At 38.8% G+C, this 16222-nt stretch overlaps 2 protein-coding genes across 2 annotated transcripts in view; one reads left to right on the top strand and one right to left on the bottom strand.

Moving 5' to 3' along the window:
• Window positions 1-1774: 1774 nt before the first annotated feature.
• Window positions 1775-6519, top strand: nopchap1 (NOP protein chaperone 1). Its single transcript, XM_003220913.4, has 4 exons — window positions 1775-1911; window positions 2997-3083; window positions 4057-4193; window positions 5031-6519. Exons 1-4 carry the CDS (start codon window positions 1842-1844, stop codon window positions 5208-5210), a joined length of 474 nt encoding a protein of 157 aa, XP_003220961.1. The 5' UTR covers window positions 1775-1841; the 3' UTR covers window positions 5211-6519.
• Window positions 6520-8363: 1844 nt separating this feature from the next.
• Window positions 8364-16222, bottom strand: part of aldh1l2 (aldehyde dehydrogenase 1 family member L2) — a 31375-nt gene continuing 23516 nt past the window's right edge. The window contains exons 19-23 of the mRNA XM_003220914.4: window positions 16058-16156; window positions 15619-15784; window positions 12109-12214; window positions 11204-11403; window positions 8364-9174 (exon numbers count right to left, since the gene is read on the bottom strand). Of these exons, the coding sequence (XP_003220962.1) occupies window positions 9119-9174; window positions 11204-11403; window positions 12109-12214; window positions 15619-15784; window positions 16058-16156 (627 nt within the window). The 3' untranslated portion in view covers window positions 8364-9118. The remainder of the gene's footprint in view (window positions 9175-11203; window positions 11404-12108; window positions 12215-15618; window positions 15785-16057; window positions 16157-16222) is intronic.

Here is a 16222-nt window from a genome sequence, read left to right as displayed (position 1 = left end):
TTATTCTATGATAGTATAAGAATCTGTGCAGAGAACAATCTTGTCTTCTCTCTAGTGTTCCTTTTGGATTCAACCCTCCCCCTACACCTAATATATTAGTAAGATCTGAGTTTTCTGGGCAAAAGAGAACAAATTATTACAATCAGATGAAAATGAAATGCCTATGTTTAGTAGAATACGCACAACTGAGAAATAATCACATTTGATCTTCTACTTTACAAAGTCTATATAAAGTGCTCAGTTGCTTTTGTGTGCCTTCAAATCATTTCCAACTAGATTATCTGGCAGTGTAGAAGGGCTCGAATTTATGGCAACTCTAAGGCAAACTTATCCCAGGATTTCCTCGGGCTGAGAGTGTGTGACTTGCATAGGAAGTTTATTTTTCCACTATTAGCAGAGATATGTGAAACAAGTATTCAAACCACCACTATCTAAGTCTGTTGACAGTATCAAGGTGATAAAAGTTAAGGAAGCGAGGACAGAATGACGAGGGAAATCTCCATTCCTGTTATACCCCAAAACAGCCGAAATCAAAGACATCATCTGCACTGATCATTTAATGCAGTTTCAAACTAGTATTGAAGTAAGTGATTTCCCTGTGCAAATTACAAAGAAAAGCCTGGAACCAATATGAGGTGTGATTATATTAAGCATTGGACTGTATCAAACAGTCAGTGTAGATGGGGCCAATAATTTCAAATTATTGGAAAACTAAAAATAAAACAGTTGCTGTGAGTTGTCCGGTCTGTATGGTCATGTTCCAGAATAATTCTCTCTTGACGTTTCACCCACGTCCATGGCAGGCATCCTCAGAGGCATTAGGTCTGTTGGAAACTTAGCAAATGGGGTTTATATATCTGTGGAAAGTCCAGGTTGGGAGAAAGTCTGTCTGAGGCAAGTGTGAATGGTGCAATTGATCACCTTGCAAGGCATTTAATGGCCTTGCAGATTCGAAGACTGGCTGCTTACTGCCAGAGGGAATCCTTTGTTGGGAGGTGTTAGCTAATCCTGATTGTTTCATGTCTGGAATTCCCCTGTTTTCAGAGTGTTGTTCTTTATTTACTGTCCTGATTTTAGAGTTTTTAAAATACTGGTGGCCAGATTTTGTTCATTTTCATGGTTTCCTCCTTTCTGTTGAAATCCACACAATTTTAATACATTTTTTTTTAAAAAAAACAACAACTCTAAAATCAGGACAGTAAAGAAAGAACAACACCCAGAAAACAGGGAAATTCCAGACAAGAAACAATCTGGGCTAGCTAATAATCTAACAACAAAGGATTCATCCAGGCAGGAGGCAGCCAGGCTTTGAAGCTGAAAGGCTATTTAATAGTAATCAAGGTGGCCAATTGTAACATTCACACCTGCCTCAAACAGACAAGTTTTTTTCTCACACCCTGGATATTCCACAGATGTCGAAACCCCACTTGCCAAGTTTCCAACAGACCTCACACCTCTGAGGATGCCTGCCATAGACGTGGGCGAAACGTCGGGAGAGAATGCTTCTGGAACATGACCATACAGCCCGGAAAACTCACAGTGATTCCGGCCATGAAAGCCTTCGACAAGACATTAAAAAATAGAACACCTTCAAAGAGGGTTGAATGTAAGGTACCACATGCACAGATCTAGTGGCACCTGTCTCAACAGTGAGGCATATGAAAAAGATCTAGGGGTGAAGCACTAAACGTGAGCCAATAATGCCGCCAATCATTTGCTTGGACTCGGAGCCAGCAAAGAACCCAGTTGTCCTGTAGGTGGCGCCCTCCAGATTGCTCTGCGCCGCTCCCTTCTGCTTTCCTCTCTCTTGTTCCGGCTTCACTTGGAAGAGGAGGAGGAGAATGGCGTGTGAGGAAGGCGGCGTGGCTCCGACGGTGTCCCGGGACCTCCTTTCTGTGGGGGGCCGAGGAGGTAGCTGAGAAGGAGGAGAGTGGGGGAAGCATCCTGCTTATTGGCTCTCACCCTTTAACATTCCTTTGATTTCATTACTTGCACCTACACGCAGGCATGGGCCAAGTTGGGCCTAAGCTTAAGCGGCTGAGGGGGAAAAGGAAAGGGCCTGAGGCTGTTAGGAATGGTGGGACTTGAAGTCCAAAACACTTGCAGGGCCCAACTTGGCTCAAACCTGGTGTAGAGGCACCTAAAGTCTTCCCTCTGCAGAGTTGTACAAGTCTTTTAACATCTTAATACACACATTCCTCACGACCTTCAGTAATGTGCTGTATTGTCTATATTTTTTGTTTTTAAGTTTTTCTGTTACGTGCACTTTTAACTAGTTCTGCTTTAACTTTCATAAGGCATCTTGTGCACTAGAGGGGCAGAGACAAGATATAAATGAATTTATTTTATTAATAGTGTCAGAAGCGAACTGAGGGTACAGTTATAATATATTTCAGAACACACAAACAAAGTCAAAAATTTGGCATTCTACTAGGTTCCCTTGACCAGAAGCTGGCCACTTGGAGTGCCTCCGGTGTCGCTGCGAGAAGGTCCTCTTGGTTGAGGACCTTCTCGCCACACTGTAGCAAGACATCAGTGGTTTCAGGGTTGTTGTATGTTTTCCAGGCTGTATGGCCATGTTCCAGAAGTATTTTCTCCTGACGTTTTGCCCACATCTTTGGCAGGCATCCTCAGAGGTTGTGAGGATGTGCTCTTCTCCACACTCGCACATCATGGGTTCCACTTTGTAGCCTCGTTTCTTAAGATTAGCTCTGCATCTCGTGGTGCCAGAGCGCAGTCTGTTCAGCGCCTTCCAAGTCACCCAGTCATCTGTGTGCCCAAGAGTGAGTTTCTCATCCGGTTTCATACATGGATTGATATTTAATTTAAATGGTGAATAGGGAGTTCTTTTTCAAACACCGTGTGTATGTATATATGTGTGTGTGTGTGTGTGTATATATGTACGAGTATGTATGTATGTATGTAAGTACTGTATATTTACAAATAGTACAGTCAGTGTATGCCTGCTCAGTTGATGTGAAGTTTCTGGATTACAGGTATTCATGAGACACTGCTGCTCAAATCAAATCATGCTAACAAGAAAGCCACAAGCTTACAGACAACCAGACTGCCAAAGAGCAATAGTAAGTACTGAACTTCATTAAGGAGGCTTTTTAATCTCGTGGCAACATACAAGATTAGATGTGTGAATGGAGTAGGGACCTTTAGCACTTCAGACATTTTGGACTTCAAATCTCAGAATGCCCCAGCACCCAAAATGCCATTACAGAGGCACTGTTGTTATGTTACAATCACTGAAGGGCTTGGGATTTCCCAGTCTTCCTCAACTGCTGTTCTTGCGCCACAAAAAACAAATGATTGCAATATTGTACTGGATATTTCCTGCAAATTTGTATCATTGGTAATGCTGGTTTGAGAAGATGGAAGTTGTATGCCAACACTTCTGGAAGGTCACTAACCCTTGTAGAATCATTTTTGAGCCAGAACAATTGTTGTAGAGTAAACCGGAGAATAATGTTTTCTCTTACAATGAACGTAAAGCAAAATTTTTGTGATGATCCAAAATAAATGGTCAGTTGAGTTAAAGGATTACTGAGCTATAAGGATTTTTTAAAAGTAGTTTTGTATTACCTGCATCTTATGGTTAATTGCTTTAAAACACACAAAAGGAAGATATTATTCTGAATTGAGATCCATGATTGTAGCAAGATTGGCATTGGTTATGTCCAGAAAGTTTCATTTTCAAATGTTTCTGAAGACATCTATATTTTGAATGTATGTAGATGCTTTTTTGGTAATGCACAGTGCCAAGAGAACATTACATTTGCCAGTTTCATTAACCCACCCAAGCAAATTCTGTTAAGTACAGGCTCTCTGTGTGCTTACATATCATTCAGATTCATTTTCTATATTTGAAATTTGGACTATTCAAAGTAATTATTGCCTATTTCAGTGTGACTATTTACAATGTATTTTCCACATTAGTTCTATGAACTTTTTATTCCTCTTTGTGTCATATGTGGTCACCTCCTATTCTCTCCACTTTTCCTACACAGAAGTGCATTAATATTTCTACAAACACTTTTCATATTTTAGTTTTGGATAGAGTCCAGACCTTTCTACCACAGATGGCCAGTGCAAATGACAAGCTAAGGAAACAAATGGACAGCACATCCATTGAAGAGTTTGATATTGAACACTTAGATCCTTCTACTGAAAATGTAATTGAAATGGTGAGCATATGTTTTTTTTATATTTTTGTAACTCAAACCTTTGTTTTTGAATGTTTCCCTTTTTTACAATGCTGAAAAATAATTTGCCTTGCATCTCAAATTTGTTAGTGTTTGCTATCTAACCAATGGCTGCTTGGCTTATAGCTACCTCAGATCTAAACCTTGTTAGTTTATTATGAAACCAAGCTTGCTTATGGTGTTATGCTATCTGAAGCAAAAGTCTAAATGTCTCCTTATCCCCACCTAGAATCAAGATGCATCATACTCAATGCTAGCCAACACATCTTGACATCTGAAACCAACATTTTTAGAAGTGTCTCTTATGTGGAATAATAATGTGGCAATAATAAATAAGATAATTGGAAAGCAGCTTCTTTTTTGTTATTTCAAATCAGCTGCTCAAGAAAGCTATCTCACCCTGCCTAATGGTGGGACTGATTGACTTATTGCCCAAACTTTAAATCAGTTTTATTTAAAGCCTGAGCCATTTAGATATAAGCAACATTCTGGATCAGACAAAGTCTGTTAAGTCTATCTTGTTTCCTACTCTGGCCAGGTAGTTGCCTATGAGAAGCTCATAAGTAGTGCATAAAAATAAAACATATCTGTTGTCAATTTTCACCACATCAATTTCTCAGTGAATTTGTCCAGGCCTTTATTTTAATTCTACTTTTTGTGGTCATGAATGTCTTAAGATCTCTTTATAGTTCTGAACATTGACATATGATTTAACTGAAACACTAAACTTCAAAATGTCCTTTGTATTCCTTGCCTGTCTTTTAATCTCCAGTTCTCACCTAATGATGTTATTCTAGTAACCAGTTTTCTTTGTTGCAGAATGTGGCTTTGGTTGAACTGGATGGTTCTGATACAGAAGAAGAGGATTCAAATTCAGAGGAGGAGTCTGAAGGCGAGGATAGCTCCGTTTGTGATGAAGTGACTGTAGACAACATCAAGCTCCCAAAATCAAAAAGTGAAGGCAGAATAGAAATCTTGGACAGTAAAAGTGTTGAATAGACATGTTGTCTTCATTTCAGACCATAATGATTTCAATGCTGTTTTGGAGAGTTAATCTTTTTCTAGTCATACTGCCTACAGAATATATTTCACATTGCTGGAAGACATGCAGGTTGCCTTCAATTCTCAAGATAGAAGAGATAAATGAAAGTAAGCATATTTTCTCTCAGAATGCCAGCATGGAGGAGAAAATGAGAAAGAAAAGATGTGATTGGATGGAAGTTAAGAACTTCTACTGTCAAGCTATCTCAATAATGTTGATACTTGTCTTGCATTTATTTTTCCCAGTTCTTAAATTCTGTTACACAGAGATCCCTGGGAATGCTTCTGTAATGCCAGGGAACCACCCATCATTTAGATTGTACCAGTTCTTCAGCCATCTTCTTCAGCCATTGCTTTGAGTATCTATCTCAATTGAAATTATTGGTCCAACTAGCCGCTCTTACGTGCAGGCCAAAAGCACTTCAGTCTGCTTTGGCATGAGCTATAACTTGGTGGGAAATGATTATCTCTGTAAATGCTGACATAAAGGCTCCTTTTACTGTGACCCGTGGCCATGATGATGGGGGCTGATAGGAGTTGAAGTCCAAAACACTTCAAGCAAAGTGTAGGCTAAGTTTAGCTACGGTAGAACTGAAACTCTCAGTAGTCCAAACAGGCATAGCCACTAATGTTGCATGCTTGAGGCTGCAGTTGAACTACATCTAGAGAGATGTGTACAGTAATTTGGATCTATGATCCATAAGTTGCTCCCCCCCCCCATCGAAGAGTTAGCTTTACCTTTACAATAAGGAGAGGGAAGATTTTTATTTCTTGTGGGTTAGTGGTATGCTCAAAGCCTTTATGGGTATTTTTTGGGCACATGGGAAGTGCCATTGAAATCCTATAGCTTATTTTTCTGGTATTCAGAAGGCTCATATTTATAAAAGTGCTTCCCTTATATTTCCAGCCACTTCATTTGAATTCTGTGGGACAGTTTATTTTGGCAGTATTTAGTCATACCACAAACTTTGATTCCACTTTAACTTCCTTGCCTATATCTTTTGGATCTGTGAGGTTTATAGTTTAAGGAGGTACTAGAGGCCTCCCTAAATTACAAATCCTAGGATTCAATAGGATAGAACCTAGGATGCACTATGCATTTGGGATTATTTTTAAAAAGAAACTGATACAAGTAGTTTGTTTTAGTAACTGATTCGGAGTGCTCTGTATTTTTAATTTTGAATATACAAATCTGCTTATGCAAAATGCCACTCTTACATTTTGTTATTTTTGGAATTCCATAAATAGAAACAACGTAATTTATAGACATGCATGTGTCAAAATTTAGTTGTGTCCAGCAACAATAAGGCTTGCATCAGCGTCTTCAGTGCAGAAACGATAGGATATCCAGGGGATCTCACTCACTTTGTGGCCACCACCGCCTTCTGACAACGCTCTGCAAACATGTGCTTCAGCTGCTCCCTGTAGAAGCCATCAGGTCCTTCCTGTTAATGACCAGAGAGAGCAGCCATTTGACCCTGTGGTCGAAGGAAAAGGCCTCCAGGCCACTGAGTGAGAGATCCATGGGGTTGGCACTGAATTTAGCCTCCTGCTTCATCTCAAGCTGCATAATGAGGTTGTGGGGCATAAAGTTGATCTTGGGGTCATCCTTCAAGTGGTTTGTGTTGGCTGTACTCACCTGCAGGGTCAGCTCCAGCATTGCCTCCAGCTGGATGGGAATTATGTCCTCCACGGGCTCCTTCAGCTCTTCCTATGTCAGGTCTATGAAGTGAACGTAGAAGTCCCCTTGGTCCATTAGGAAGTAGCGCTTGATGGAGCATTAAGTGGGCCACCAGCTCTTTCTCCTCCATGAGGAAGTCCAGGAGGATCTTACTAGCATAGCTTTAGGCCTTCTCCATCTACTCCACATACTCTCACTCCTTCAGCATGTAAATGACTGTGGCCACATGGCAGCTCATGTTCCCACCACACTCCTGGACCGGTAGGATCTCAAAATAGGGGACGCTGACGACCTTGGTCAGGTAGAGGCAGAGCTTATGCAATATGCAATATCATTTTTATTTGAAATAGTTTATACAGTAGAGTCTCACTTATCCAACATAAACGGGCCGGCAGAACATTGGATAAGCAAATATGTTGGATAATGAGGGATTAAGGAAAAAGGCTATTAAACATCAAATTAGGTTATAATTTTACAAAGTAAGCACCAAAACATGTTATACAACAAATTTGACAGAAAAGGTAGTTCAATACGCAGTAACGCTGTGTAGTAATTACTGTATTTACAAATTTACCACCAAAGTATCATGTATTGAAAACATTGACTACAAAAACATTGACTTCTAAAAGGCAGACTGTGTTGGATAATCCAGAATGTTGGATAAGTGAGACTCTACTGTATTTTGAATTTTAAATATATGGTAATTGTTCAGAAGATTTTAAGTGGTTGGCAAAAAAAATCTTAATCTGCCATCTTAAACATTATTGCAAGTCCAATTGAACAAGAAGGGCGTGCTTGTGAATAAACATAAACAATGTCTTGCCCGTTAATAATTTTGCAATGGAGTTGGGTGGAATTTCAGAATATTGTGCAAGTAAAAAAGAAGATGTGGTGTAGTAGGCTGAGTACTGGACTGTACCTCTGGAGACCAGAGTTCAAATCTTTGCTCAGCTATGAAGCCCACTGGGTTACATTGGGTAAGTCACACTCTCTCAGCCTTAAGCAAAGTCAATGGGAAAACTCTTTTGAACAAATCTTGCCAAAGAAAACCTGTGATAGGTTTGCCTAGGGAAATGTTTTAAGGCACACAACAGCAACAAAACAAAGGTTAAATATTCTAAGTATCATTAAAATAGGTCTGACTTTAGAGTACCTATAGAAAACTTGATTTGGCCTAACATTTTTTTAAAAAATGTATGAAACAATTAAGGGCTTTTATAGCTGTTTCTTAAATGACCAAAACGCTGTAGGAACTAAGCAATATAATATATCAGTTAGTTGTTTTGTGGTGCTAGGAAACAGTAGAACATTGGCCATGCAGGTGTTTCTTGGAGATGAAATCTAGGCTATCTGAAAGAGCAAAATATAAATGGATCAGTGCACATAAGTGCTGACATAATTGCTGACATATTGCAAAACACCATATAACATCCAGCACCAATGAGGTTTAATAATTGGCATCTACACTTCTGATTACACGTCATTCGTTGGTCAACAAAGTTATAAAATAGTTGATGTAGCTTTTATATGTATAATTCAATACAAATTATAATAGGATTTCTGCATCATAAAAAATCATAGTGCACTTCCTAGAATGTATTTACAGTGTTTATGGCAAATTTGTTTTCTCTGCTAACAACTGCAAAGAGAAGCAGAATGTTGGTGTAAAACACATTTTTAAAAGAAACTTACGTTCCACGTGACTTCATTGGACAAGCAAGGAACATTAGTACATTGCTTCTTGCATAGATAAAATGTTCACACTGCAAAATCAAGAGGTTGGAGGTTTCAGAATGCTGTTCTCTAGATTCTGCACTTGCATTCATCAGGACGTGACAGGAGCATTCAAGTTCACTGCTCACAGTGGAGACCACACAGTATAAAAGGCTAGAAGAGAAGAGGTCTCGAATATTTCAAGAGTCAAGATAGATCAAGACTCAAAAAAAGCAGGTCTTCGTTCATGGATCCATATGTATAATAAAGTACTTTGCACAAACAGCTTAAAAGAGAATGTCTTGTTCCTATTTTGAATGCGAATGATGTTCTGGTTTGTGTATTAATGCCAGGAGCAGTCTTCTACTTAACATTTGCTATTTAACTTTCTTGTTTTGCCTTGTGCTCAAGGAAATATTTAAAAGTTCAATGTTTTGGCAAGATAACAGCTTTGTTACATAAGAAGAGCAGCTTAATATTCCACCGTTACTGCTTTTGTTCTCAAATATTCATGAAGAGCTTCTTCACCTGAAGGAAATGAGGAAATAATGTTACACACTTCACTTTTACAAGAAACAACGGAGAACCATAAACTCATCTGTTTTAATTGGCAGGTGGACTGTGGGGCTACCAATGGAGGACAATGAATGGGGGAATAATTCTTTAGTGTGATGTGTTTGAAAAACTATAGGTTTTTTATTACATATCTACCCTGATCTTGCTGACTAGGCTGTATGGGAACTAGATGAAAAATATATATATATATAAGGCACCAGCTTATCTTCCCCATACTCTTGGGCAGGGCTTCTTATTTCCACCTAGGACCCCTTTTGGCCCAATAAATATGTAACTCTGGGTGTATATGTATATAAAATAAGTATAATTTTTTTAAAAAAAAATTACAGGTAACAAAGCAACATTTGCAAGGCTTGCTAAACAGACTCATTTTCCTTTTTATGATGTACAGATGAAGCATCTTCTGCAGAGTCCACTGTAAACACTGCACAACCCATTTGTGTAAATGTTTAAAACGGTCACTAGGTGATGTTCAGAAAACTTACTGTTGCCAAATTTTTTGTGACCCCAACTTCGAGCTAAGGTGTCCCCATTAGTGATTGGGACCCATAGTTTAAAAGCAGCTCCCTGGGAAACTCCCCAATACTGTATTGGATCTTATGAATGTTGTACAAATTCATTTCATGCAGGCCAATGAGCAGACTTCTGTAGTGAATTACCTTGTATTAAGTAAGAGTCTTATCTTTAAAATACCTCCAATGTATTGTAACCAAAGTATGAATTTAATATGTGTGTGTGTGAATGGAAGATGAATGAATGAAACCTAATAATTTTGGAGACACCATTCTAATATTAAGCTCTATGATGACTAACTACCTACTTGTTGAATTGTAATTAAAACCTATTAATGAGACCTGAAATAGTTGACCTGCCTGGTAAACTGTGATAAGAACTGTGACAGTTTTAAGGAAATGTTTACAACTGTTAAGAAGGAAGTCAACACAGAGCTGCTTGTGTTTGCTAACACCAATCAAGAAGAATCAACATCTGGAGCCAGGATATGCCAGGATGGAAGACGTCAATCATTCATTTACAACTTTGGGACAACATCAGCAAAATATTGCTATATAAGTTACCTTATGACAGTCCAGAAATTGTGACAGACAGACGTTGTTCACCTGCTATGCTCTGCTCCGCTCCATTGGGAAGGAGAGAGAGAGTGTATGTGTCAGATCTTCTATGGGAAAGCAGGATTCTGGTCACTTTTGCGGCCTCCTTTTCTCATGGGAAGAGCAAGGAGTATGTTTTGGAGATGTTCTTTTTGGAGTTTTGAAGTTTTGGCGTTTTAGCATTTTGGAACTATGTGTTGGCAGGCTGCAGTGGAAGCTGGGTCTGGTCTAAGCAGGTGCTTCTCCATAGAGGGAGAAAGGATATGGTAATATTTGGTATGCATGAAGATGGATGCATGTTGTGTGTGAATGCTGAGTGAAAATGTAACCCTCTGCTTGTTTGTTAGCCAATGTAACTGTAGGTTGTTTGTGAATACAATGTAGTTGCATAGAATCTGTATGTCTGTATGTCTAGTGTCATTCTTTGTTGTTCTGTAAAAGTTCTGCTATACCTCTCAGACTGAAATTGCAATAAAAGAACCTATGCTTTAAAGTTATTGAAAAGTTATTCATAACATTTTTGATGTCAGAAGTGGGATATCCTGTTCAATCTGAGCAGGATATTTTAACTTTTGTTTTAAAAGTATTCATTACAGTATTAGTAGAGACACCAATTACACCCATAAAATGAAGGTGTACAGCTACAAGGTAATACTGAACTATAGCTCCCACCACCTTTGATTGTACTGGCTGGAGGTGCCAAGAATTGGTGTCAGACAACAATTGAGAAAGTCACAGGTTTGTAAAACCCCACTCTACAAAATAAATTAAGATGCATGTTTCACTAAAAGTATGGGGGAAATTATAAATATGTATTTAAAAGCCTTCCTGCAGAACCATGTTTTATTTTTAAGTGAGCTAATGCAACTTACCTAGATCTTTTCCAAACCCAGATTGCTTAAATCCACCAAATGGAGCTGCCACATCAGTTTTATTGTAGGTGTTGATGAAAACTGTTCCAGCATCTAGTTTGTCACTGACATACAGAGCTTTGTTAATGTCTTTGGTGAAAACTCCTGAAGCCAGACCGTATTCTGTTCTGTTGGCTCGTTCTAATACCCCATCAACATCCCTGCAAGATAGGAAAACATGTCATTGCAGAAGCAACATAGACCGCATCAAAGACTCTGACCCAATCACTTACCTAAGTTTTTCTCAACATTCCCAACCACAAAAATCATCTATGGGTAGAATACTTCAGCAGTTACAATGTACTATATAAAGCAATTTCTACAGCTTAAAACTGATAATCAAATTTGTAGAAGAAGCTGCATTGGTGGACTTCAATTGTTTTTCCAGTTGTGCAAGCAGTATTGCACCTATTGTTGTGTATCATAGCAATGTCATCCTCACTTGTGCCTCCCTTTCCTTGTGTGTCCATAACTACAACAAAATCTAGCTATTACCCAACCTCATCTTCTGTTATAATATTACGTTGGCACCACAGGTTTTAGATGTATGTTCATAATCCTACTTTAATGTCTTGTCCATAAAATTACCAATTGCATGGAGTTGACTCACATTATTTTATCTCATTCACAAAATGATGTCTATAGAACACATGCTGTATGCGTTATAGGATTTTGCTGCAAGAAGCATTCTAGCCAACAAGCAGAACATATTCAAGTGCTTTAGGCTATTGCTCTGTTCTTTCCTTCTTTTGATAACAGAGATGGAAACACAGCCCTGCTTTATGTGATAATTAAGTAACTACAGGTCAGCAGTCATTAGAAATTCAGAATAATAGAATCCCCTGGAGAACTACAGTGGAACATACCCATCTTTGAACTTGGAAATTACCATTACAGGACCAAAAGATTCTTCACGTGCAATATACATATGGTCTTCAACATCTGTGAAAATGGTGGGTTCCATGAAAAAACCTAATAAAAGAGAAAGTAGAATACTACATGCAAATTTTGAAATTATCTTGCTACATGAATTGTGCTGTGATAACTTCAGTGTACCTGATTTTAGTACTGATAATAGTAGCCTAATGTTGTTGCCTTCTTAATAAATTACCTAGAGCAGCAATGTTAATTAATTTGATTAATGGATAAACAAATTTTGCTCAATGTAAAAGAATGACTGTGATTTAATCAAAATTTAATTACGTATGGTTATCACATCTGAATATGTAAATCAGCTTGTAATAATTCAGATTAAATTATCTTCATATCTAGGAAATGCCCCCAATTGAGGAAAATGGGGAAAGGAATAAGAGCCAATGATCAAGAAACAGGTACAAGGAGCTTGAATGTAAGATTTGCCCTGTAACCTTGGCAGCCAATAGCCTCCAACTCAACATCCACTCTGTTTTCTAACCTAGATGGTAAAGGTGCTGTCCGAGGTGCTGAACTGTCTGCAAAATAAGTTTAATATCTTTGATAGTTTCTTTCAGAGTAAAACACGGAGTGCTGTCCCACCACTAACATGGAACTCGCTCTTCATAACTAGTTGTTTACTTAGGCCTTCTTCAAATTGGTACACTTTAGTTCAGAACAAGTGACATAGTTATCTATTTATTTTGTTAGAAGGAATGTGCAATAGTACATTATTTGTTTCCAAAAGGGAAAGAATAATCCATTTAATTCCTCTGGAAAACAATTATATAGACTGCTATGACCCTCTCTTGGCTTCTCCCTCCCACCTCTGCAATATTGGGACTGTGAGGGGAGAATCAAGAGAGGTTGGAGAAGCTATAGCCTCACCATTTGAGTTCTGACAAGCTGGTTCATATGATTGCATCATGATTGCATGTCAAGTGTCAGAATACAGCCCATTACTATTCTCCTCACTGATCTGTCCCTGTACTGCTCTCTCAGCTTTTGCGGGACAGGAAATAGGCAAGTTGGGACTGGAGTGGTGAAAGTAGTCCTTGAGACTATTTGAGGATTGAGAGGGAAATGAGAAAGGGACTTGAGGGAGATCGGGGTTTTCAGAAACTTCTAAAGCCATTTTTCCACATTTAATACTTTAAGCTTATTTCCATTTCTAGTTGTCTAATGAAGTTATAAGTCAAAAACAAAGTAACAAGTAAAAGGGATCTTCCTTTACCAGAATAACAAGAATTACAAGAAGCAATATCATGAATATTTACTAGAATCAGGACAGATACAGCAAAATGTAACAAGAACTCATTATACTGTATTTAAACAGTTATATTCCAATTCAGTCAATGTAATCTAGTGGTTTGAGTGTTGGACAACAGGTTTTGAACTTGTGATCAAAAATCCACTGGATGACATTGGGCAAAGCACATACTTTTAGCCTTAAAGGAAGGTAATGGCAAGCTTCCTTGAAATAAATACTGACAAGAAATCCCTAAATATGGCCCACCATAGATCAGAGTTGCCTTGAAAGCACATAACAACTACAGGGGTGGGGTGGGGAGGAGATGACCCCCAGGCCCACCGAGATGCCCATTTCTAGTTAAGAACAATTAAACAAGTGGCTTATTGTATAATTGGGACAAGATTCATCTGATCCAGCATTGTGTTTGCCAAAATTCTAGGGAAATACCTCATTTGCTTGGGTTGCCACAATGGATGTAGAAAAGAATAAAGCTTACAGGGTTACTTACAGGGTGAAATTTTATCCTGGGTAGAAGCTTTCAGAGGGCACAAGATATACTGGATCTACCCATTTAAGAACAGAGAAGTCCACACCTGAAATGGGGCATGTGACCTGGGTCCCTTCCTAAACCCTGCAGTGTTGCACTGTAGCCCTGGAACACCTTCTCACCCAACACCACACAACAATCAGATAATCCAATAAGTAAAAGTTTATTAAGTATAAAATAAAGGGCTGGATTGTGGCGCAGCTGGTTAGTAGCCAGCTGCAATAAATCACTACTGACCGAGAGGTCATGAGTGGGTCAGATTGAGCTCCTCACCATTAAAATAGCCCAGCTCATTGTTGACCTAAGCAACCCAAAAGATAGTTGCATCTATCAAGTAGGAAATTTAGGTACCGCTTATGTGGGGAGGCTAATTTAACTAATTTACGACACCATAAAAATCACTCAGCAACATGCGGAAAAATAAGGAAGTAATCCATCAAGGACTCAGTGTCACAGTGGATGATAAAGCAGCAACTCCCCCTGCGTCCAGAATCGAGCATACCCTCATGAAGCTGGAAGGTGGAAAATGTTAAATTGCCTCTGTGTCTCTCTCTTTGTCTGCATCTGTATGTCATATGGCATTGAATGTTTGCCATGTATATGTACATTGTGATCTGCCCTGAGTCCCCTTCGGGGTGAGAAGGGCAGAATATAAATAATGTAAATAAATAAATAAATAGGTATAAAAGGAAAAAGGCAGGTAAAAAAGAAGAAGCAAAAGTACAAAAAGTAATTCCCAACAGGATCAAGAGTTCACCAGCTTTTGAACAAAGTCATCAAAAGGCAATCCACAGCAAAAGAATCCTCAAGCAGGTTATTGTTCAAGAGTTATATACATAAACATGAAAATGGGAACACAAGAAAGGCAAAACCTACAAGAACATGAAGTCATAAACTGCATCAAATCAAGAATCTTGAAATACAGGAACCAGGAACCTAGGACTAGAAAACATGAGCTGTTTCCCCTTTTACAACTTTGTTCGCAATTCAAGGCCTGAAAGCCCAGAAACCAAAAGGCCTCAATCCTGCCCATAACATCACTTCACACACACCTGCTTTTTCTCTCCTTATCTCTAAGCCTTTGAGAAAAATTAATTTGTCTTTGTTTACATTCTCCCTCCTAATTTTAAGGTGACTTTATCTAGAAAAAACTTTGTTTCTGAAATTCTCCTCCGAAGGCCACTTCGTCCTATTCTCATGAGAACTGATAACACTTTCTCCTGTTGCCTGGGAACAGCCTGGAGATTCCAAAATATCTCTCTCCAGACCCCTGCTATCTTCCACAGACTCCTCAGACATTACAGGTTGCAATCCATCATCCCCTTCCTCTGACCACTCAGAAAGCTCATCCTATGTTTGCCAGGCTACATGCAGAAAGATTCACCTATCTCACTTCTCCCATGTTGAAAGTGCAGTAACAAGAGAGTGGGAAAGAGGAGGAGATAAACTGAAGCACAATATGGATTGGTTGGGTATGTATTTAGGTCTGTATTATCAATTCCCTTTTTGCTTCCTGAAGCTGACATAAATCTACTTGGCCTCATGGTAGCAATGAGACTTAGATGTGACAAGTCAGAATGCTTCATAGTGGTCAGTTGCCATGCTTCATAATCAAGCAGTCTTACTTTTGTAGGCCTTTTAATTCTTCTTTAAGCATTCGTTTACCTGGTCTACATACTTGTCGTCCTCCACGGACTAGTGTAGCTCCTTCTTTCACTCCAGTTTCACAGTACTTCAAAAGTTTTTCCATGTGTGCTTTATGATTTTGTGGACCATGGTCTGTAGATCTATCTAGTGGATCTCCAATTTTCATCTTGCTGGTTTCCTCCACCTAAATTATATAATACAAGCAAAAATGTAAGGCCTTCTCAGATAATTATGTTCAAACCCCATCCAAAACAGTAGCATAGATCGGGGTGATTTAAATTAATTGACTGGGGAAAAATGAGGCAGTGCAAGAATGAAATAGCAGACTAGGGGTTGAAAGTGCAGCACATGGCTATACTTTAGATCAGTTCATTGTAGTCCAATGCAAAACATGAAAATAACACTATCATGCTAGTAAGACAGATTTCTTTTTATACACCCAAATAAAATTTCTTACCACTTTCCTAACAAACTCATCATGAATTGATTCTTCCACAAAAATCCTCCCAGCTGCGATGCAATTCTCCCCTTTATTGAAGAAAACTGATCCCATGCCCTGCATCAGAAAGGAGAGGATGAAATTCTATAGGTATCCTCAAGCCATCTCCTGCAGCCAAAATCC

This window comes from Anolis carolinensis, chromosome 5 (assembly GCF_035594765.1).
Source record: "Anolis carolinensis isolate JA03-04 chromosome 5, rAnoCar3.1.pri, whole genome shotgun sequence".
Taxonomy (NCBI): domain Eukaryota; kingdom Metazoa; phylum Chordata; class Lepidosauria; order Squamata; family Dactyloidae; genus Anolis; species Anolis carolinensis.
Note: the sequence above shows the minus strand (reverse complement) of the source record. Positions and strands in the feature narration are given on the sequence as shown.

Coding starts and splice junctions, on each gene's coding strand:
- nopchap1 (XM_003220913.4), top strand. CDS start 1,842: ATGGCGTGTGAGGAAGGCGGCGTGGCTCCGACGGTGTCCCGGGACCTC. Junction 3,084..4,056: donor CAGACTGCCAAAGAGCAATA/GTAAGTACTGAA, acceptor TTCATATTTTAG/TTTTGGATAGAGTCCAGACC. Junction 4,194..5,030: donor CTGAAAATGTAATTGAAATG/GTGAGCATATGT, acceptor TCTTTGTTGCAG/AATGTGGCTTTGGTTGAACT.